General features: G+C 34.2%; 3 protein-coding genes across 9 annotated transcripts; 2 read left to right on the top strand and 1 right to left on the bottom strand.

The window, feature by feature from the left end:
* Positions 1–3,164: 3,164 nt before the first annotated feature.
* On the bottom strand, positions 3,165–5,308 carry LOC128159778 (leucine-rich repeat transmembrane protein FLRT3-like). Its single transcript, XM_052822975.1, has 2 exons — positions 5,226–5,308; positions 3,165–4,416 (listed from the first exon to the last, which is right to left on the bottom strand). Exon 2 carries the CDS (start codon positions 4,404–4,406, stop codon positions 3,198–3,200), a length of 1,209 nt encoding a protein of 402 aa, XP_052678935.1. The 5' UTR covers positions 4,407–4,416; positions 5,226–5,308; the 3' UTR covers positions 3,165–3,197.
* A 262-nt stretch (positions 5,309–5,570) lies between these two features.
* On the top strand, positions 5,571–8,993 carry LOC128159740 (EKC/KEOPS complex subunit Tprkb-like). Its single transcript, XM_052822925.1, has 4 exons — positions 5,571–5,805; positions 6,893–7,015; positions 7,355–7,528; positions 8,435–8,993. The coding sequence occupies exons 1-4, from the start codon at positions 5,662–5,664 to the stop codon at positions 8,525–8,527; spliced, it is 534 nt and encodes a 177-aa protein (XP_052678885.1). The 5' UTR covers positions 5,571–5,661; the 3' UTR covers positions 8,528–8,993.
* Positions 8,994–9,833: 840 nt separating this feature from the next.
* On the top strand, positions 9,834–21,408 carry LOC128158281 (kelch-like protein 18). 7 transcript variants are annotated; one of them, XR_008239947.1, is made up of 3 exons: positions 9,834–10,066; positions 13,842–13,931; positions 18,077–18,211. XR_008239947.1 is itself a non-coding variant. In XM_052821044.1 (2 exons), the coding sequence occupies exons 1-2, from the start codon at positions 14,974–14,976 to the stop codon at positions 20,628–20,630; spliced, it is 2,604 nt and encodes an 867-aa protein (XP_052677004.1). In that variant the 5' UTR covers positions 14,018–14,973; the 3' UTR covers positions 20,631–21,408. The 7 variants fall into 7 exon arrangements, 1 of the variants encoding a protein (XP_052677004.1); XR_008239946.1 differs by lacking the exon at positions 9,834–10,066 and adding an exon at positions 10,796–11,131; XR_008239949.1 differs by lacking the exon at positions 9,834–10,066 and adding an exon at positions 11,185–11,545.
* Positions 21,409–22,153: the final 745 nt, after the last annotated feature.

Below are 22,153 nucleotides of genomic sequence, written 5' to 3' on the forward strand. Positions count from 1 at the left end.
ATAAAAACAGCTGTGTGCTATTGTTTAATGAATAACGATCAAATATTTTAAATTAATGCATTTGTGACATGATCAATTTAAAGTGGTTCTATTATGATGGGACACCTGTCGATATTCACATGGACAAAAGTACATTTTAATTAAAATAAGCTTACGTTCTTTCATCGTTGTAGAATTTTAAAATTTTACAATATTTGACCAACACAATATGTTTTAAAATATTTGGAAAAGGTAAAAATTATAAAAAGCCACAGCGAGATTCGCACTCATGACTTAGAGTTATATCAGTTTTAAACCCTCTATTATAACACATCGCGGTACGCTGAATTGGGAAAGAACTGATCATTGCTTATTTCGATCGGAAGTTTGGCCATTAGGTAAGTGCCCCAAAAGTGAAACAGTCAATAGAAATCGTTAGCTTAAACGCTTTTCATTTTACATGAATATTATTTATCAATAACTGTACTTTTATCTGAAAATATTTATATTTACTGATCACTCTACGGTCGTATTCTTTAATCAAAGTACTGAAGTACTGACGGGAGTTGATTTTATCGATTATTATTTATCTTAAAATCAACGATATGTTATTTTGCTTGGCAAGTAGTTTATACATGTACTAGTAATCTGTATTTGAGTTACGCACATTTTTATAATATGAATTCTTGGACTTTTTCGAGAAGAATTTCGAGAAAACCTCTTATGAATCTTGTGTAATATTTAAAAATAGAATTGATTTCATCAAACTATGTATCGGTATTCGGAATATTTCAAAAATTGTATGGATCCAACCAATAATGAACTCTAGTCTCGTTCAACCAGATGCTCGGCTGTCTCCGTTAATCTCCGACAAGAAAGAGATACCAGGTCACGTGATAGCTTGATGATAATTATCTCAATCTATAGACTCATTCGGCAAACCTCGGCCGATTCCGTAACCTACATCAAATTAGATGAGATACGAATCGGCCGAGGTGTGCCGAGTGTCTATAGACTGACTCTCTGCTTGTCGGAGATGTACGGAGATAGCCGATGGTTGAACGAGACTATATTGAACTCTGGCGTAGGAATACATACGACTGCAAAAAAACTTCTAAATTGTTCGTACTATTTAAACTCTGACTATTTTCAGGGTGTTTATAAGTTTCCTTTTAAAAAATGCTTCAGCGTACATTACATCGAATTTATCGATTATTTTCAAGAACTAACTCTTGTCAGCGGTGATGATTTGTGCTTAGGTCCAAACACTGTTTCAGTTTCGGTTTGCCAGAGTAACACACTTTTTTATAATATGAATTTTAATTAGACTTTTCAGACAATAATTTAGAGAAACCCCATATGAATCATGTGTAATATTTAAAGATAGATTTCAAACTATGTATTAGTAATCGAAACAATTCTAAAAATTGTATGGATCCAAGCACTATTGATATTGAACTCCAGTCTCGTTCAACCAGACGCTCAGCTGTCTCCGTTAATCTCCGACAAGCAAGAGAGTCTCTCTGTTTGTCGGAGATTTACGGAGACAGCCGAGCATTTGGTTGAACGAGACTATATTAAACTCTGGCGTAGGAATACATGAGACTACATAAATATCTAAATTGTTCGTATTATATAAAATCTTACTATTTTCAAAGTGTTTATACATAAGTTTCCTTGAAAACAATGCTTCAGCATACATTACATCGAATTTTTGTATTATATTCAAGAACTAAGACTTGTCAGCGGTGGTGATTTGTGCTTAGGTCCAAACACTGTTTCACTTTCTGTTTGCCAGAGTGACTGCATTGGAGAGTTGATTAAAATCAACTCCCAAAAAAGGGCAAATGACCAATATAATCTTAAATTTGTCTTCAGGTTTAGAACTCTCAATTGGAACATCTACTATATTTCACATATATAGGTACCTAAATTCATTTTCATTTATTCATTTATTTATTTACTTATTCATTCATTCAGTTACCTTTTTGTCTTCTTTGATTTGTTTTTGTTGTTGTTTTAATCATAAAAACATATAGAAATCTAGCTAGTAGTAACGGATAAACAAGTTTCATTCAAAGATTTGCATGTACAATTCTCAATTTAAACACATTATGTATATACGAGGGTCAATCAAAAAATACGAAGACTTTTGTCATAGCTATCTTACTTAACGTCATATCATTACTAAATTTGGTAGACATAATTTAGCAATAGTTTCAAACAATTTGCAAGAAAAAAAGATAATAAATTTGTTTATTACTAAGAATTATTTAGAATCTAATCCTGCAAAAATGAGGTCACGGCGCACGGTCAAAATTTGTCTTATGTCAACAATAAACCATATCATGCTTAAAGTAATATCTCTATAAATTGGGCTTAAAGTCACATAATATTGAGACTTCAAATTTAATATAGTCATGGTATTATATGTACCAAATAATGACGGGATATATTGTTTTGTCGAACAGATATTAGTAATTAAAGACAGATAGTCCTCTTTAGAATTGACTAAAAACATCGACGTCGCCGGACGTTACGGCGCAACGAAAAGTACAAACAAAATGGATCTAACTCAGGAAAAAACCGATACAAGCTGTGAAAATGCTCAATGGTACAAAATATAAGTCAACAATTATTTGCAAGTTTGTGTTTAACTGTAATGAATTTTGTGGGGGTGGTGGTCATTGTATTCTGAATATAAAACAGTCCGAAAAAGAGTAGAATATCTGTAAATAAAAAAAGAAGTAACGTCAACCGACGTTCAGGGTTATCCTTACTGTAAACTAAGAGATACACGGTTAGAAAATGAAAACTTTGAAGAACTAACTTATGATTCTAGAACACATGTGTGCAAATAAGATGTTAAGTGGTTCAGTGTCATTTTATATTGTAAGGAGCAAGGCACAAGATACTAAGCATGATATAAAGATGGGGTATATCTATAAACTGTGGGTGTTTAATCTTGACGTCAATTTTTGAACGTTACCGTGCGCCGTGGTGACAAAACATGTTGTTTTTAAAAAGGAGTAACAAAAATCCCGTTTCATCAAATGGACTAAAACTTCGCATATCAATAACATAAGTGTTGGTGCACAGATTAATCTGTTAAGTATGACTTTCATGAAAAGTATATGATAGACAGCCACATTGTCTTCGTATTTTTTGATTGACCCTCGTAGATAACCCTATAAATTACATTGAGAATCTTGATATATTCATTCTTCATTACACACAAAGTCTGATGGTTTCAACTCATCCCAAGCTTTTCCTGCTACTTTCGGCGGTCCACTACACACAATCAGGTGCGGATCCTGAATAACGTAAGGCGCGTTGTCCATTTTCTCTCTCAGCCACCTCAGATTGCAGTCACAGTTCCAAGGATTTGAATCAATGAACAGAGTGTTTAGTTTGGTCAGGTATCTCGTGTCTAACACCTCGGGCTTTAGGGTAGACAACTGGTTGCTTTGGAGCCACAGGGACCCCATACTCTTTAGCGGATACAGAGCACCCGGCTCTATGTGGCTGATATTGTTTAAATCTAGGTAGAGGGTGTCTACACTGGAGAGGCATACAAAGGTATTGTTTGTCAGTGTAGATTTGATGTGGTCCTGCATAAAATCCAGTAAGGTAAGCTTGTCAAGGCCGTGGAACGCATTGTCCTCAATGGTTTCTACCTGTCCCTGCCAGAAAGCCAAGGTCTGAAGATTGACCAGGTCTTTGAAGCCAAAGGAAGGCAGGGTTTTTATCTGATTGCCCACATAGCAGAGATGTTGGATGCATGTAGGGATATCATTGAGAACACTTTGCATTTGGTTGAACCTGAAATCAATGGAGTTGATGCTTCTACACTTAGAAAAAGCATTTGGTGGAAAACTTGCGTCGGTTAGCTTGTTGAATCCGATGTAGAGTGTTGTCATTGCAACAAGAGGGTCAAACGCCCCGGGTTGGATTTTGGATATTTCATTGTTTGAGAGGTCAAGATAAACGATCTTAGGATAAAGATTAAAGCTGTCTGATTGAATTGTTTTCAAGTTTCCTTGCATCATCCTGAAGGTGTCCATGATTTTCGGAAGGACTTTCGGAATCGCAGTGTAGTCCGTCATGGACAGATCCACATCCGTTAGACTGGGAAGGTCAAGGGCACCTGGTTCGATTGACCCTTCCTTTAAACGGGCACCCGACGCGTCCAGCGCATTCAGATTAACGAGCTTTGATAATGAACCCTTTTTGATTTCGTGGATTGGATTATCGCCGATGTACAGGATTTTGGTGTCGGTCGGAATATTATCCGGGATCTCGGAAATTCCCGTTCCGTTGCAGAAAACTTGTCCCGGTGGCCTGCAGTAACAGGGGGACGGGCATGACTGTGCATCGACTGTCACAGTCCACCACACACCGCAGACTATCAAGAGAAGAGTGGACATGGGTACAAATCTGAAAAATAAAAATGCGCATTTTAAAATGGATTGATAACTGATGGAAAATTTATTTAATTCGCAGACCTAGTTTTGCTCTTTTCTCATGGGAGGGGACAACCGACTCCCCTCCCACTCCCTCCCTGGACCCCGAATACGAACTTGTACTAGTGAGATATTAATTTTTGATGCATCCCAGTATATCTGTATATATATACAGTGTACAAATGTACATTATACATGTTATATATTATATAATAAGGGGTTTTAGCAGTCCAGGCATGTAGCATCGTTTATGAAAGTGGGAGGGGAAGGGGGTGGGCAGACCCATCAAAAAAAATTTGGACAAGCGTAAAAAAAGAAAAAAAAACCCCAGAATCATGAAAATCCTAATCTCTTGTGGTGGTTGAAAGAGGGGGGGGGGGGGGGCATTTGGTATAATGTAGTAAAAATAATAAACCTATAACTCTAGTTCACCACTGTTCATTGTATTCATTTTAATCTTCTACATGATCTCATGGGGGGGGGGGGGGGGGAGGGGATAGGGGACAATTCCAGAATCATGCATTCACTATTTTATGTCAAATTTAGAAAAATGTTTGCTGCGATAAAAAGTGGGGGGGGGGGGGGCAGTCCACAACCCCCCCCCCCCCCCCTCCACACCACCCCCATCCCGATGCTACGTGCCTGTAATCATTTCAACGCCTGGCGCGGTAATTGAACGTTACAAATAAAAAAAAGTTATGTTGCAATATTCATTGCTACTTTTTTGATACAGTCAAATACAGTCAACTTAGTAGTACAGTTAATTACATGTGTAAATCTTACCTTTGGTTTTTCTATCGTTAAATCACAAATGAATCTGTTGTATTACGTACAACTGATACCGCATGAGACATATATTGGACAGCAAAGTAAATAAATATTGATATGAAAATGTGTCGCTTCGTATCAGATTGAAGATAAGTGTACATGTATATGCATCTTTTTGGATTGATGAGAAGATTTGCCTAATCGGTTAATTTTCATGTTGTATGTAAAGTAGAATGATTGTATATTGTCTGAGAAACATCATTTTGATCAATTTTGGACCACTTTTGAATTAAAACTATCGTTCATAAATTTTACGGAAATTGTCGTGTTGTTCGTAAGTATTTCGCATTTAGCGTCATCAATTATATTCCTGCATGATATTTGAAACAACATGCTTTGATATTCTTAATTTATAAGTCTTATTTAGTCATATTGACAACTTTGAGAAATAATGGCAGCTAAAGTTATCCCATGTGGACCTTATCCAGAATGTAATATGACTTTGATGTTGTTTTCTAATGTTTTAAATGCGGCAGAAGTACGGAAATGTGTCATGGGGGGAGAATTTGAAGCAGCCCTTCTGAAAACGTCAATGGTATTACACTCTGACTTAACTAATATAATGATATTCCTTTGCTTTTCAGCCCTGAATCATTGTAATTGTTTGCAAGTCTTTATCATTTTGTGAAAAAACTAATATACGGGTAATATTGCCTTCTAACAACTACATGTATAGTCTCTGTACGTACATCAAAGACTTTATACTGCTTTGACACATATCAATCAAACTATACTGACTTATTCACAGCATTAAATGCACCCAATAATGAGAGAAACTGCACATTATCAACATAACAAAAGACTCGGTCTGTCCCAGGTTCATTTCATCTAAGGCACTTTTAGCTCACTGAGATGAAGTCGGGGAACTTATGTTATACCCCCAGCGTTGGCGTCCAGACCTGGTTAAAATTTTTGTTGCAGGTCCTGTATGGTTGATGCATCTTGACCTACTTATGGACTTGAAAGACTTGGATGCTGAATCTGGGTCTCAAATTTCAGATGCTGGAGGAGTTTATGGTTTTTGGAGCAGTGCCCTTTGATAGCCATTTCTAAGTTCCTACTGTTCTTAACTTCACCAAACTTGCATGGAGGATGCGTCTTATGATACTGATGCACCAAAGGGGGTTTAGGTTTGTAGATCTGGTAAAAGTTTTTGGAACAGATGCCCTGTGATGATTATATCTTACATGTAGTTATAGATGATCCTAACTTCACTAAACTTGCATGGATGATGTGTCTTATGATAATGATGTACCTGACAGGCTTGAATGCTGAATCTGAGCCGTAGGTTCGGGATGATGGATGAGGTTTAGTTTTTTGGAACAGGTCTCATATTTAATAGATATTAATAGAACTATTTCAAACTTGCAGGGTTGATTTAACTATAATGTATGGATGGTGCATTTTATGATACTGATGCACCTGACTGGCTTGAATGCTGAATCTGAGCCATAGGTTTTGGATGCTGGAGGGGTTTAAATATTTTAGAGCTGGTTAAGTAGTGCAAAAGTACATAAATATTCATGTATTGAACATCTTGATATTGACATTTTTTTTTTCTGTGACTGTTTTTCTAATATTTATGTTTATTATAAAATATTTGTTTATGTCATTTATATTAGATTTTAGAACCATTCCAAGTAATTGTGGCTGCAAACAGAGCAATTCATCTACACAGAATAAAGAAGATGATGACCAAAAATGTACACTCAGAAGTCTTGTTTAGTCTCTCCCCTAGCAAAAATGTGAGTTGAAAGAGTTCCACAATAAAAAAAAAAGTTTTCAATATGTGAATGAATATAAAGCTATTTTGTATGAATAGGAATTGACCAAAACTGAAAGAAAAAAAAACTTAAAAATGCTTGCCTGATAGAAAAAAAGGCATGAGCCTTAAGAGTTAATAAGGTATGCAAACACAATGTACATGTAGATTTTGTATATGTGTACTTTGGGCACACCAAACCTCTTGAATTTTGCTAAATTCACAGAACATGAGACAGCTAGTATAAACAAAGGCTTGTGAGGAGGTAGTTTTTGTAGAATTTTAAAGCAGTTCATTCTTTATCTATGTATGTTTTGAATAGATTTCAGACTCCTTTCGAAAGTTTGGGCTTGCTGACAATGAGACGTCCATGTTTGTTGTGATTGTCAATGATACCGATGGTTCCACTTGTCAAGCAGTCATCGACCGGGTCAAAGGTCAACTCGCAGATATTACTGATGTGGGAAAATATTCAGATCTACCAACAATTCAAAAAGTGAGATATCTAACTTCTTTGTATAATATGGGTGGGTTAAGTTAAGGAATAAGAAATCAATCTTTCGATTATTTTGAGGTGATTAAATACGGTCGGGTGTGATCAAATCCAATAAAGCCCGAAGGGCTCTATGATAGAGTTTATCACCCCAACCATATTTGATCACCTCATAATATTTAAAGAATGATTTCTCATTAAATACTTATATTCATGTAATTTTCAGAATTTTTTTGAATTAATATTAAAGGGGAAGGAAACTAAAAATGTGTTGTACAATAAATCAATCAATTATCCATCTACTATAATTATTAATCATATTTATTTTCATTAAAAACCCTTAGGCTGGAACAATTGATAAATCAAGAAAAATCACTCCCTTAATTTGAATTTCCCACTAGCTGTACAGTAGTTTACTTCATAATGCAGTTATTAATTCAAATATGAAAATAAATGGATAAAACATTTGTGCCAGAAACAATGAACAATCTGTATTATCACAGGCACCTAATATTTTAGTATTTTTTTTTTTTTTTTATAAAAAATCAATTGTTCTCTTTAACTTATATTAATTACACGTTAGGGGGTTACCATTTTACCATAGGAAAAATATCATATTTTCAGGTGCCTGTGATTCTCATATATTTTATACTAGCCAAACAACCATTAATTGATTTCACAATCTTACATCTTAAGAAAAATAATAAGAAATTTTGTACATGTAAATTAGCATAAAACTTGCTTAACAAAATTTTACCTTCTAGCTATGCATATAAAGGCTTAAGCTGAGTGAAAATGCTTAGATTATTTTAGACTTATATTGGCTTTATGAAATGATATGATTACCGGTAGTTAAGCCCAAATGATGCATAGATTTTTCATTGGATGATTCAAAACCTTTTTTTCCAGGTATACAAAATTTCTGAGACAGAGCTGTCAGTGTGCAATGCAGTTGATGCAGTAGTGTCCAGAATATCAAGCAAAGATATTGTCACAGTGTGACACTGATTCATTGAGTAGATGCTGGAATGAATGAACATTACAATGTATTGAGGAGTTTTTAGACTTCAATCTTGTTTCTTCAAATATTCACAAAGGGATCTGTATTTAGGAGCTCTGTGTCCTTAAAAATGTGACTTTAATGAAGGTACTGACAACATTGAGGAAGAATAAATTTTTCAGAATGGAATTAAGATTTTTCTTCAAGCTGAACATCATTTTATGAATATAATGTGTTTATCATCTAAAACATGTGTTCAGTTGTAATATTATGTCTAGAGTTGTGTGCATATTCCTGCCTTGTAATGTATATTTACAAATGTTAAAATTGTCTTGTACCTCTGTCTAGATTTCATGGAAAATAAAAATAAAAAACCCATCTATCATTCAGTATTCAATGTGGTGGTACAGTGTACTGGTATTAATAAATGCAATTTGAAAAAAATGTGATTTTATCATATTTTAATTATACATTGTTTTTTTTTTACTACGTACCATCCTTACATGTATACCGATAGATGGAATATCAGTGTGTGGTAAATAATACATTTTTTGAAAAAATCAGAAAGAATGAAAAACTCTTTAAGTACTTCAACAGTTGGCATATAAAATTGTGAAATTTTTACAAAAGTCATCGCAATGTATGACAGAAAGCTTTAGTTAGGACGACCATATTTAGATTTATTGGATTTTTGTTGTGGACTTTTAATCAAAATGATACGCATAAACCTTATAGGGTATATAATTAAAAAATTAATGTATTTAATATATTTTTAGATATATATATATACCATGTTTTATGACAATTGCAAATTGAGAACCTAGTAAGTTGCAAGAACTTGTGTTCGAAACTTTTGTAAATTATATATGTACAGTAAAATATGTTCAAACCAAATATGTTTAGATAATTATAAGGGAAATTTGATAAATTTTACATAATTTGTATTATTTGACAGTCAGAGCATCACTGAATTTATAAAGTTATATGAATTAATTTTCCTCTTTATTTTGATTTGAGAAAAATGAAGAGTCGTGCTAAATAATTTTGAATTCAACGAAAAAAATGTCAGAAGCATTTTTTTTAAAAACGTTTTTTGATAAACAGTTCGACCTTTTTCATCTCTTGAAATAGTAGAAATGAAAAGGAGTTGTACGAGTTATTTCCCCTTATACAGAGCGCTTAGAAGGAAAGGAGGATTAGAATCACGCCGGTTTTCTATATCGAGCGACCAGGCCTGTAAATTAGAGGATGCCGAGAGAAAAACCATTCTGTTGACGAAGTAAGTGTTTTTTCCTATTTAAATGCAGTGTTGCATATGTTACAAATAATGAATCGATTGGATCTTATCATCTCAGCTTCATTGGTCTTGTCTGGCTCGAATTTCCTCGGAGCATTGTTCTTAACATGTATATCAATACACTATGCAAGCTATGTATTGATTGCACGCTGGGTGAATGCTAATTTATCTGTTTTCTGTCACATGTGATACAAGAAATAAATGCAACGGAATATGCAACTTGTGTAAAATGTGAAAACGAATGGTAGGTCATATTTTATCAGATTAAGTTTTACAAATGAGCTGTAATTACAGTTGGTAAATGGAACAAAAATAAAGCGTAAGGTATGAAAATGCCAAGAATTAAAGAAAATTTTGTTTTGCTTTGCAGTAGCAAAGCAGTAATATTACATGCCTTTGTTTTATTTTAATTGCAAAGATTTAGAGTAGTGTTAGGAAAATTTGGATAAATGTACAATTTATGTTTTAAAATTGTTGATCATGCATGTTTGTAAATAATCTCAGCAAGAATTGTCTATAGATTAAAATATTTGTCTCTTCTGATAATGCCTTTTCTTGGAAGAGACATTGATACAAATTTTACATATTGATGAGTCTAATTGACTTCAGTTTGTAAACTGTATCATTCATCATCAATATACAACATGTAAATACAATCATTAACTATTAATATGCAATATACATGATGTTTCCTATAATGTACAAATGCATGGTTTGATAAACAGACGTCTTCAGTTCAAATCACTGAAATCAAGCTAGACTGTTATACAATTAAATGCAATGAATGACACAGTGAGTCACACACATTTAAAATAACAGCTGCTTGTTTTTCTATTCTCTTTTGAGAAGTGGACAGGCATAGCCTACATCCATGGATGTAGGCTATGCCTGTCCACTTCTCAAAAGAGAATACTTGTTTTTCCAGTGTATTTTAGTATCAATCCACACCGGGTGAATTTTAAAGTATGTTACCTCAAAAATAGTTGAAGACCATAAAGCTTGAAGCAACAAGTGAATTTTAAATAAATCACTTCCCCAAAAGTGACTAGTAATGAAACTAGTTAATATAAAACACAAGTGTAAACCTCGAACCACTGGGATGACAAGTACCGGTAGTTCTTTAGAAATGACCCCTCAATAAAGTAATCAAGTGTGATAGACTGGTGATGTAATTGGGAATAATATAGAATAAGGTGGGCCATTGTGTGGGTTCCACTGAGAGTGGTATACACGCCCACACACAAAGGGGCTTTACTACCAGCCCAGAAAGATTATGAATACAGGTATATACAGAATATTTGTCCAACAGGTAAACATGGTTTTGTGTATTATTAAGTTCATACAGCTTAATACAGCTGTAGTTTTTGAAAATGTTAATAGTACATTGTACATGTATTTACTCTAGAAATCATAGTTTTAAAATCACTTTGGTCTATGGAGAAAAAATAATTATTCTTTTGAAAAAACACCTGCCTTTATGTGAAATTAGTCAGTTAGAAAGATCACTGTACCATGTACAAGTTAAATTGCAAAGTGCAGCTACTAACTAACAGCTAGTATTTTTCTCATGGCCATTTTATTTTTCTTCATTCATGATTTCCCCCACATGGTCTGTTATTGTAAAAGACTACATGGGATCACACTGACATGTTGTAGTTCTATGACTGCGTGGCTCTTACTCATTGATGTCAGACCGGTTTGATTTTTTGATAAATCTGTTCAGGTGTGTATTCTACTGTCGTCAGGTATGTGCGGCATATGTTGTGGAGTGATATAACTATTATACATGTGCTGCCTTCAGGTGCAATGACAACAAACTGAGGGCGTGTGCAGCTAAGTATGACTGGGATTGTCTGATGTAGGTGTGAACAAATTTTCGGCGGTGAAATTTATAATCTGCAGGGCCTGATCAGTTAAAACTCTTCTTGTTTATTCAGAATTTTCTTCTAAAGCCTGTGGGCGAACCAGGAATCTGATTAACACAGATCTTTTAAATGTCCCGAGTCAGGGCTTTTCGATATTTTTTTTTTACTACATTTAAATTGTTCCAACAGCAACTTTCACTCTCTCTGAGGCCATGTGTACATATACATAGAGACAGAAGTGGGTAGATTGTAAATCATCTCTCAGTGTTTACCCAGGTAATTTCAAGTTTAATAGTCACAGAGACCTCTCTCTGATGTATGTCTATAATTGTCATGGATTGAGGTGTATATCTATTCATTGTATGTACTGGTAATCATAGTGTTTATGAAGTTGTCCTCCTGTGTTAATTTTATTAACGGTCATTATTATAGTGGTCCTGAACCTTTGTAATTACAGACTACTGGTATACTACTGTACTACATGTAGACAGTACATGTATAAGCTTTTGGATTGTGAATTGACTACATTAGTTGAATGATTGGATTTTACTAACACGTCAAAGTTTTAGGGGATCTTGCTCTTAATTCATTAATATTCATTTTGCAGTTGTTGTCGATAAATTGTCAAGCAATGAACAGATTTAGAATCTGTAGTTTTTTGTATGACATACTGCGGCAGCAAGGCCACCTGATCTGTTTTACACCTGACTGACATCATGTTAGATGAGATTTTTATCATTCTGTAAGATTTCTTCCACAGACATGGTTCTGAATGAACAGGAATTAGTTTGTCCTAATTTCATCAACTTAAACATGCGTGAAATAAAAAAAAACAAAATAATATGGGCTTCATTGCTAGATAACTCTTCTGCATTAGGGTGTAGAACTGAGCATGGTACAGTGTATATATATAAAAATTTCAGTTATTAAGTTGATATTATGATGCTTTATGCAATAACATTTAAAAAATCTGAATTGCACATTGTTCATGTACTGAAATTGAAAATCTACAGATATGAACGGTGATATCTGATAAAATGTGCTGAAAACATGCAGAATTTGGAAGATAATTTCACCTATAATGCAAAGTGCTGTGTCCCTTGAAATTGGGCCACTAAATTCTGCATGGGTTTGACTGGACCTGATTAAGCAATAACCTATAACTGTATATATTTATGGCTTTTTAGGGAAGCACGATTGTCTCAAGTGATGTTACACTTTTAAATTACATATTTCTAAAAAATCTCAGGCTGAGCTATTGTTAATAAAGTAACAGTTAAATTGACATGGTTGATCCTTACAATTTCTATATAGTGGGTGAATTTAAGCTGTCGAAGGTCTCACTCCCAAGATAGGCACTTGCATTCAACGTTTTTGATCTTCATTGATGCACAGTTCCACATTGCTAATGCTGATTTGCACATTTACAATAACAAAAAATGGATTATAATTACTTATAATTATGGAAAGAGGCAAGCTAAATATTGAAATACGTGCATATATGTTCCTAATGTAGTTAAATAATCTACTTAAGCCTTTATTTAAATGCCAAACATTGTCCAAACTGTGCACTGCACAGCAATACATATAAAAATTAAAAATCATAATAAAGACTTGCACAGCAAGATTCTCCTTTGTAGATTTATACAGAACTAAAATGAATAAATATTCAATGATCAGTATATTTGCAATAAACATGGATAACACATGCCTGTGCTTCTGTTATATATGCTGTGTTTTAGAATTAACCCAGCTACATGCATGTACATGTATTAATAGATAAACCATCTCTATTAGTCTGATTACTTTGATGAGGGGACCACAACCAGTTAATACTGAGTGAACTTATTGCTATAAGTACACTGTATGTATGCACCATTTAATAGCTGTTAGTTGTACATGCATTATACATGTATTTGTGTATTTCAAACTTCATAATTAGGTATTTTTACACAATCTTCATAATGTCAAGGCTATAATTGTGGTTACATTAAAGTGAGGTACATGTATTAACTACTTAGTTTTGACATTGGGAAGATGCATGATCTTGACATGTATTATTCTAATGTTAAATAGTCAGATTTCTCCATTGTTGTTATAATGTTTATACATGTATTTTGAACCATATTTTATGTTGAATTTTTACTTTTTCAGATTCTTCAAGATGCAGATTATATAAGGAGAGGAATTAAGATTTGTAAGCGTAGAGGGAGCAGTTTCTGTTTCATCACCAAACACAGCCAGGTAAATCAAAATTTCCATTTCATTCATAAAATCTGAACCTTTTCTCTATTAGTCCAGTTGTGTGAGTTGACCATATTTAAACATGCACTTACTGACAAGGATTTATGTACTGTTACATACTGTTATACCTCTGTTATCTGTAGATAACAAATTTTAAATTTCACTTTCACCACCATTTATTTACATTGCTGTATATATAGAAATTTTTATACAGTATTTTTTCATCACATTTTCTGCATGATACACCTTACTAGCAATTTCATAAGCAGATTTACTGCTTTATAAATGCATGAAAATATGCAATATACAATTTTTGATATAAGAAAAAACTAAAGCAATCTTAAAAGCCATACTAGTATTTGAACAAAAGTAGCGGTACAGTAGTACATGTATTTGCAAAAACTGAAGTATATTATGTCCATTATTGTTCCCTAAGCTTTGTCATTAAATTTTCTGGCCAGCAAATTTCAATGACCTCCGTGTAATAGTTTCCAGTTTTGTCATACATGTAATAAAAAATAGTTCATGAAAGGAAAATCCTTCTCCAACTGGGCATAAATAAAATGAATGATAATCCCTCGGAGGGGCGATGTTGTAAAAACCAGACCAAGCAAGCCACAATGTGGCTGGGGGGTGTAAAGTGACATCCAGGGTCTCCAGCAACAAGGGATGAGATTAATGTCCTGGCCAGCGAGGGACATCAGTTTCGTTATCACCAGCACTCTGACTCAGTCTAAGGGAGCTGACTTTTTGCCCAGGGCTTTTGAAGTCTGGTGACAATTTCTTATAATCGTGACTGCTTCTGCAACACTGAGAGTCCGCACTTTGAGTGGTTTTTTTGGGGGGAGGAGTTGTTTTGTTGTTGCGCAAGAGAAATCACATGACCTAGGATTCAGTGGATAATTTCCTCGTTTTTCTGCTGTTGTTGTTAGTGGTAGAGTCTGCATCGGTGACATTTAGAAGCTTGATAGTTTGGCCTTGTATTAGGGAGATAAAACAAGGCTGGGAATAGTTCAGGGTGTAAACTGGTTCTCTGGGGAACATGGAGAGTGTTAATAGAGACACCATGGAGAACTCCAACGATAAAAATCTGTAAGTTGCAATTGTCCATTATCCTTTAAAAGATTAATTTTTTTTTACAAATTTCCTAAAAAAAAAAAAAAATATACCGATAATTAGATTTGAATCAGATGATTATTGTTTAATTATTGCAGAGCCATATTATTGGAAGGTACCAGTTCTTTTTATGTTACTTAATTGAAAATTTGGTTTGAATTTTCTTTAAAAAAAAGAAACAATTTTATATGTATCTTTAAGTATTAAAAGAACACTTTTGTTAATTCTGACAGTAGGTAAATGTACTTTTATGGGTGTTTTATCTCAATTGATGGCTAAAAAATTATTACCATTCTAATTAAATGACATTATGATTAATTATATTCTAAATCAGTAGCAGATTAAAAACGTTTACTTTTTGGTAAAATGATATTGTAATTGACCCTTTCACGGTAACTGCGGTACTGCTCTTTAATTACGTCATTTAATTATCTACTTACTGAAACTTTGGCAAAGTACCGGTATATCAATTTGCCCTGAAAGAGAGCAGTACCGCAGTTATCGCAAAAGGGTCTAACTGATAAGATTTCATTGATATTTCAAATAAAAATGAAGCTAATTACTTTATTACACCAGTTTGGAAGGATAAATGGCAATTTTTTTAATCTTGTGTACCTGGTCAATAGCTTTATGAAGACCAGCATTTTTTTTTTGATGTTTAAGGAGGCTGAATGGTCAACCAATTAACCATCTGATTTAGATCTACCTAAAATTTTATGATATGATTTAATGTTAAGCTATAAACTGTTTTTCAGTAAAGAAAAATTTCATATATTTTACCTTTTAAATTTGGGTACCAGTATTTCCCTTATTTTATAAGGAGCTCTTCTTCTAAAGGAGATCAATACAGTCTAACATTGGCCATGGCTATTGAGCCCTTTTAATGATTGATTTCAATAAGTACCAAATTTATATTTGAATAATTTTTAAAATGTAAAGTTTTGTGGATGGGTTGTTTTTGACTTAAGTGTATAATATAATGTAGGCAACTGTTTACTGGTTTATGATATAAATTTTGTTTTCATGCAACCAATCAAAATGCATGTTACAACCATAATTAAATTAGGACTTTAAACATCATAATCTAATGTGCCTATAGCAATTATAAATGTCACATATTAAACGCGGCTATGTTAAGGCTGTCCGAAGCTAAATATATATCAAAAAATTATACCATTTTAATTATCGAAAAAAATACTTAAACAAGCAAGTTTCTTTAAACTTTTATTACATGAATTAACAGGGACATCCAACACTATATATTTGATGTATTTTTGTGACGTCATATATTTTTCTTAAGCACGTGACGGGTGTATTCTAACACGGTAAATAATCTATAAAAATCGCATCGACGCAAGTGAATAATGACATTACATAAAAAATATTTTTATGAAAAATCCTTCGATAAGTAATGTATTATGCAGTTCTTGCTGGGGGTTCATATAAATATTTCGTTTTTTTAAATTATTGTCAAAACAATTCGCACCGCCATCGAAATTAGGCACATTTTTACCTTTTAGGCTCGATTTACACAAAATCGGGTCAATCGGTAGGTTTCCCCCAGCAAGATTCACATTGGTACTTATTTTCTCTCCTGATTTCACGTAAATATAGTAAGATTGTTTTTATTGTTCACTTTCGCCAAGCCATTTTTTATATGCATATACATATCACCATTCATTAGATTACACGTAGCAGGGGGATTCTCAAAACCATTAGTTTATGAATAGTTATTTACCTATAATGAAGCTTTAAAACTGTTGATTTTTTTATAATCCATATCGGTGATATTGAATTTAGTATCACTAGTATTTACAACAGTGTCTATGTAAAGGAATGAAGCGGTTTTATTATGCACAATGAATATCACTTATTACATTATGATATATTCCCTAAGAATGATCGAAAGGAATGCAGATCATGACGTCAAAGTTAACTATGACGTCATATCTTATGAAGAACAGACAAGTGACTTTCTACATATCGGATTAACACTGTGAAATTAATCGGGCAGCCTTAACATAGCCGCGAAGTTAGTTGTTTAATTTAAAGATAGTAAACAGTATTTGATTTTTTTTTTAAACATCCAATTGCTAGAAATTTTTTAGTTTATTTTATTCAGAAATGTGTCAATGAGCAGTAGTTTAAAAGCATTGGTTAGTGTACCGGTGTATAGGTACTGGTAGTTTTCAAGTATTCATGGAGGAAAAATTTATCTGCATTGCATGGCTGATGCATTATCTTGTTCAGCAATCAATTATTTTGTTAATAACACACTTTCAATTAGACATAAAAAAGGGTGGACAATACTGTCAACTGATAAGTAATACTTACTTATATATATCTTCATGGTCAGTGGTCAGATTACACACTCCGGGCCCTGGGGGTCCGAGGCCTGACAGAGTAGACGTGTGATATACGTGGTCTCTGTCCGCCCTTCCACACCTGGGTCTACTTATCAAGTCTCTGGGGAAGGGGACAAGTGTCCGAATGTCGTAAATCAGCACATGATAGGTGTGTAATGGCAACAGAGAATATAGATGATTACTGGTGGCAATACAGATTATCATCCATCAAATACACTGTTCATGCTGGAAACTTGTTATATTGAGAGGCTGAAGTTAAAAACTAAGAAAAGATTTTGGGAAACTTTAATTTCTTTTTTTTCACATTTTTAACTTTTCTACATATCATATACATGTAATAATATGTAAATCATCTTATTATTTCTATAAATATAAGCTTTGAAATTCTTCTATTAAATTATTATGAAAATCAAAGGATATTGGAACCTCTTCACTTTGAATTTTAAAACTCAAGAGAACAAAGAATTTCATTACATTTCAGTTTTGATATATGTATATATATACATGTACATGATTATTTGAATTATATTTTCCTTTCCACACCGTTCTTCTTTCTTCATGTTTTAACTTTACATTCCAGGCATTAAGAGATCACAATAACTAAATGCTTGTTTGGGAAATAAAATATTTTTGTTAACAAATGTTTTGCTTTGTGTCTTCCAGATCAAATGGAATCAATGGTAAAACCAAACCAGTAAAGACTGAAGGGAAATTCATATCACAGATCAAGAAAAATCTATCTCAGGGCAGAGACTTAGAGGGTGATCAAGAGAACAGCCTTGCTGGGAAAAAACCCACAAAAAATACAGAAAAGTCAAAGACAAGTAGTGGCTCGGTGTTCAGTCGACTTAGTGAACCAACAATCAGTAGTGCCAAGAAATCGGTAAAACCTGTCGAAACCGCAAAGCCAAATTCTATCAAAGGGGGTAAAACAAGTGTAGGTAAAGATAGTCCCAAAGTGCCAGCTCCCAAAGAAAACACAGTAACCAAAAAGCAACCCCCTCCTGTTTCGGAGAGGCCAAAAAAGAGTCAAAGTAAAGAGGAAGTTGTAGAAAACAAGGGAAGCTCCAAAGATTTGGAGAACAAACCTAAACAACAGTACACCAGAGAGGAAGAGGCATTGAAAAAAGACTCTGAAAACCCCATAGTAGAAGAGGTTGAACATATTGAATATCCAGAAATCTTAGAATTTAATAAAGAATTACTTCAAGAGGAAGAAAGAAGAGCTGCTCAGAAGGAAGAAACAGAGCAAAGACTTGATTCTGACAGTCTCAATGCAAATAATCCCAGTAGATTAAGGAAAATCTCTGAAGATTCAGGGGACTCCTCATCAGGCAGTTACCTGAATTTAAAGCAGAAGTTTTTTGACAACCAGGAGACCACTTTTTGCACGTTGGACATAAACAGTGAAATGGCTACTGCTGCTGTCGCTCCACAAGAAGAGGATGGGATCCTCCCAAATCCAACAGAAAGGATTGTTATATCTGAAAATAAGGTGAAATACATCAATACCAATTACAAGAAAGTCTCTGCAAAGATGTATGACTACAGATGCGACATCAAACTCAAGGTTGGAGACCAGAATTTCAAAGCTCATCGAGACGTTCTCTCTGAAGCAAGTGACTACTTCTCCGCCATGTTTTCTCACAACATGAAGGAGAAGGGACAGGATGAAATAGAATTGAAAGACATTAGCCCAAAAGGCTTTTCTGCCATGTTGGATTATTTCTATCATGGTCATGTGACCCTCGAGCCATCAAAAGTGGAGGAGGTTATTGAGGGTGCAAGGTTTTTCCATGTGGATTGGCTGTTAGAGGTTTGTTGTGAGTTTCTGATCCAACACCTTAGTTTAGACAACTACAATGCTGTGATGGAAATAACAGATAAATACTATCTTGGGGATCTGAGATGGGACATTTTTAGATTCATTGGTCAAAATATGGCAGAACTTACTCAACAGGAGAGCTTCTTTGAAAATCTTTCATTAGAACTTCTGCTGCAGTTTTTGATGGAGAATATTTATTCTGAAGCATCTGAGTTCTATCTTCTTGATGTTGTGTTGAGGTGGGTGAAAACTGATGAGAAAAATAGAAAAGAACACCTGCTCTCTCTTCTTCGACAAATCAGATTTCATACAATGGAAACTGAAGAACTGGAAGCTCTTGCTCCAGAAGTGCTGGAGTTTCCGGAAATCAGAGATATTGTGGAAGATGCCATGAATTACTCGCTGAACATCATGGGGCAGTGCCTAAAATATGGAGATATGTACAAGCAGAGAGGGGCTCGACCAGTCATTACTATCTTATCCTTCACTAATGATGGGAATATCTTAGTGTACAGAGACCCATCAAAGTGTGGACTCTTTGTAGAAGAACTTGGTCCATGTGGATTGGACACTGCATCATACCAGGCCATGAGTCAAGCCAAGATCGGGAACTTTTTGTATGCTGCAGGAGGCTATGATGATATGTACTGTACAGTTGGAAGAGTCTTCATGTTTGATCCAAAATACAGAGGCTGGACTGAAGTAGCGTCAATGAATGAGCCCCGAGTTTCTTTTGCCATGTGTAACTCTGAAAACAGGCTTTTCGCTGTTGGTGGAGTGAATCACACTATGAATGAAGAGAGCAAGGAGGAGTCGGAGCAGGTTCTGGCTTCGGTAGAGATGTACAAACCAGAAGATAACACCTGGACCAACCTCCAGCCAATGCCCATTAAATCTTCAGACCAGGCTGCTGTGTTCGTCAATGGCTGTCTGTATGTAACGGGCGGCATCAGTGCTGAACCAGAGGATCCGGTGCCACTGGAATCCACATGGTGTCTGAAGGTGGATGGATCAGAAGGATGGGTCCCAAAGGCGAACATGATTAATGGCAGACAGGGTCACAGCATTACGGCTGTGGGTGGAAAACTGTATGCTCTTGGTGGATACACAGCAAAAGAAGACCGAATCACGTTCACCGAACAGCTGAACTGTGAAGTGTTTGATCTAGAAACTGGACAATGGACAGAAATTGCCCCCACCCCTGAAGCCTTTGGGCATCTGTTACCTTACAGTGCTGCGTTGTTCGATAAAGTGTTCCTGATGGGAGGTATTGACAATAATGTTAACCTATATATCTACGATCCGGAGAGTGACACATGGGAAGAAGCCGATGTGATTGGGCCTAATGTCCAAAAACTTGCCATCCTGGATGTAGCATATCCATACACTTAATGACTTCCATTAGAAAATTAGGTTTCCAAATTCATGTACTGTAAAATGTGATTTATGATGAGCCTTTAATTATCAGAGAAGTTGTATACATGTAAATGATTTTGTTATAGCATGCAATGATAGCAGTTATGATTTTCAGATTTACTTAAATCGCATTTACATGTATATTGTAAATATGTGTTATTATATTAATACTTTCATGATGTATTCAGCATGACTGCAGTTCATAGAATAAGAGACTGTTTACTTTTTGCATTTTTCTGAATATAATTTTTAAGTAATGCATACCGGTAAATGTGGTATAAAATGGTTGTAATCAAAAGTTTTCCTGCCATATTCCTTTACTTTTAATCAATGTCATGTGACAGTTCTATAAGTATAAGGAATGATTTTAAGTTTTTTTCTCAAAGTTTTCTATTGCCAGATAGTTCAAACTTCATTTATAAACTAATTCTGGTATATATTCAGATTAAAAAAATACCTGGCTACCAGTATGTGTGTATAATATTGTAGTACAATATTTTCAAAGTTTTTTTCCTGCATAATTACGATTGGTTGTAAATGTTTTTATGATTGATTTGTATAGATGTACTTAAGCTATATATTTATGCAATCATATTTTGTTTTGTACCCAGCTTTTATAGCACTTTCTTGCCATTTCTACTGTAGTGATTATACGAAGTGTAGACTATAATTCTTGTACTGTATCTCAGATGCTGTTCAAATGGTTTGCAAGCATATTTTTCACTTTTGCGTTTATCTCATTTCAAATTGGTGTGTAAAATATTTATATACAGAATAAGATTTTAACGTGCAAGCAGCTAACACAAAATGTTGATCAATATACTGCTTGATATTCAAGTTCTGTGCAGCGCTAGTTTTCATACTTTTTCTCAAATGACGGATACGTAGCTAGTGTTGTAAAGTATTTTATTTATAGTCTGCTAGGGTTAAGCTTATGTGAATATCATAGGTGTATAGTATAAAGGAATTAAAAAAAATGTTCATGCAAATATAGGTATTAATATATATGCTACACATGAGAATTAGAATAGCTGCTATGCAATGTTTCATACGTACATTATGATTAGTTGATTTCAAATACATACCCGTCTTAATAAGCACCATGTTCTTTTTTCCACTTCAAAAACAGTAATCAACTGTCAAAAAGACAAATATAAATTCACAGATCAGCTTTATATATCTAGTTTGAATATTAACTCTAAGCACAACTTGTGTTACCAATGCATGTATAGATGGATTTGCTTGACCTTGTACAGTGGATCTTTTTTTTTTCATGAAACCTAATATGCTCAGGTTGCAGACTTTCTAAAGGAACAAAAAAATGCTTTTTTAATTATATTTCCTTACATTCCAGTGGATTTTTATTTTTAACTGAACCATTTGTTCCATCGATCATTACCATTTTGTCTTTCTAAATCCAAGTTTTTATTTGAACAGCTGATATATTATAATGGGCATTCCATGCATTGCTTTTTAAATTTCATGCTAATTTCTACGAT

The sequence above is a fragment of the Crassostrea angulata genome, chromosome 8 (assembly GCF_025612915.1).
Source record: "Crassostrea angulata isolate pt1a10 chromosome 8, ASM2561291v2, whole genome shotgun sequence".
Taxonomy (NCBI): domain Eukaryota; kingdom Metazoa; phylum Mollusca; class Bivalvia; order Ostreida; family Ostreidae; genus Magallana; species Magallana angulata.

Excerpts from the sequence above, each read along its gene's own strand:
- LOC128159778 (XM_052822975.1), bottom strand. The coding sequence starts at position 4,406 with ATGTCCACTCTTCTCTTGATAGTCTGCGGTGTGTGGTGGACTGTGACA.
- LOC128159740 (XM_052822925.1), top strand. The coding sequence starts at position 5,662 with ATGGCAGCTAAAGTTATCCCATGTGGACCTTATCCAGAATGTAATATG. Across the intron at positions 5,806-6,892 it reads CCCTTCTGAAAACGTCAATG|ATTTTAGAACCATTCCAAGT; the intron begins GTATTACACTCT and ends CATTTATATTAG. Across the intron at positions 7,529-8,434 it reads ATCTACCAACAATTCAAAAA|GTATACAAAATTTCTGAGAC; the intron begins GTGAGATATCTA and ends CTTTTTTTCCAG.
- LOC128158281 (XM_052821044.1), top strand. The coding sequence starts at position 14,974 with ATGGAGAGTGTTAATAGAGACACCATGGAGAACTCCAACGATAAAAAT. Across the intron at positions 15,024-18,076 it reads AACTCCAACGATAAAAATCT|ATCAAATGGAATCAATGGTA; the intron begins GTAAGTTGCAAT and ends TGTGTCTTCCAG.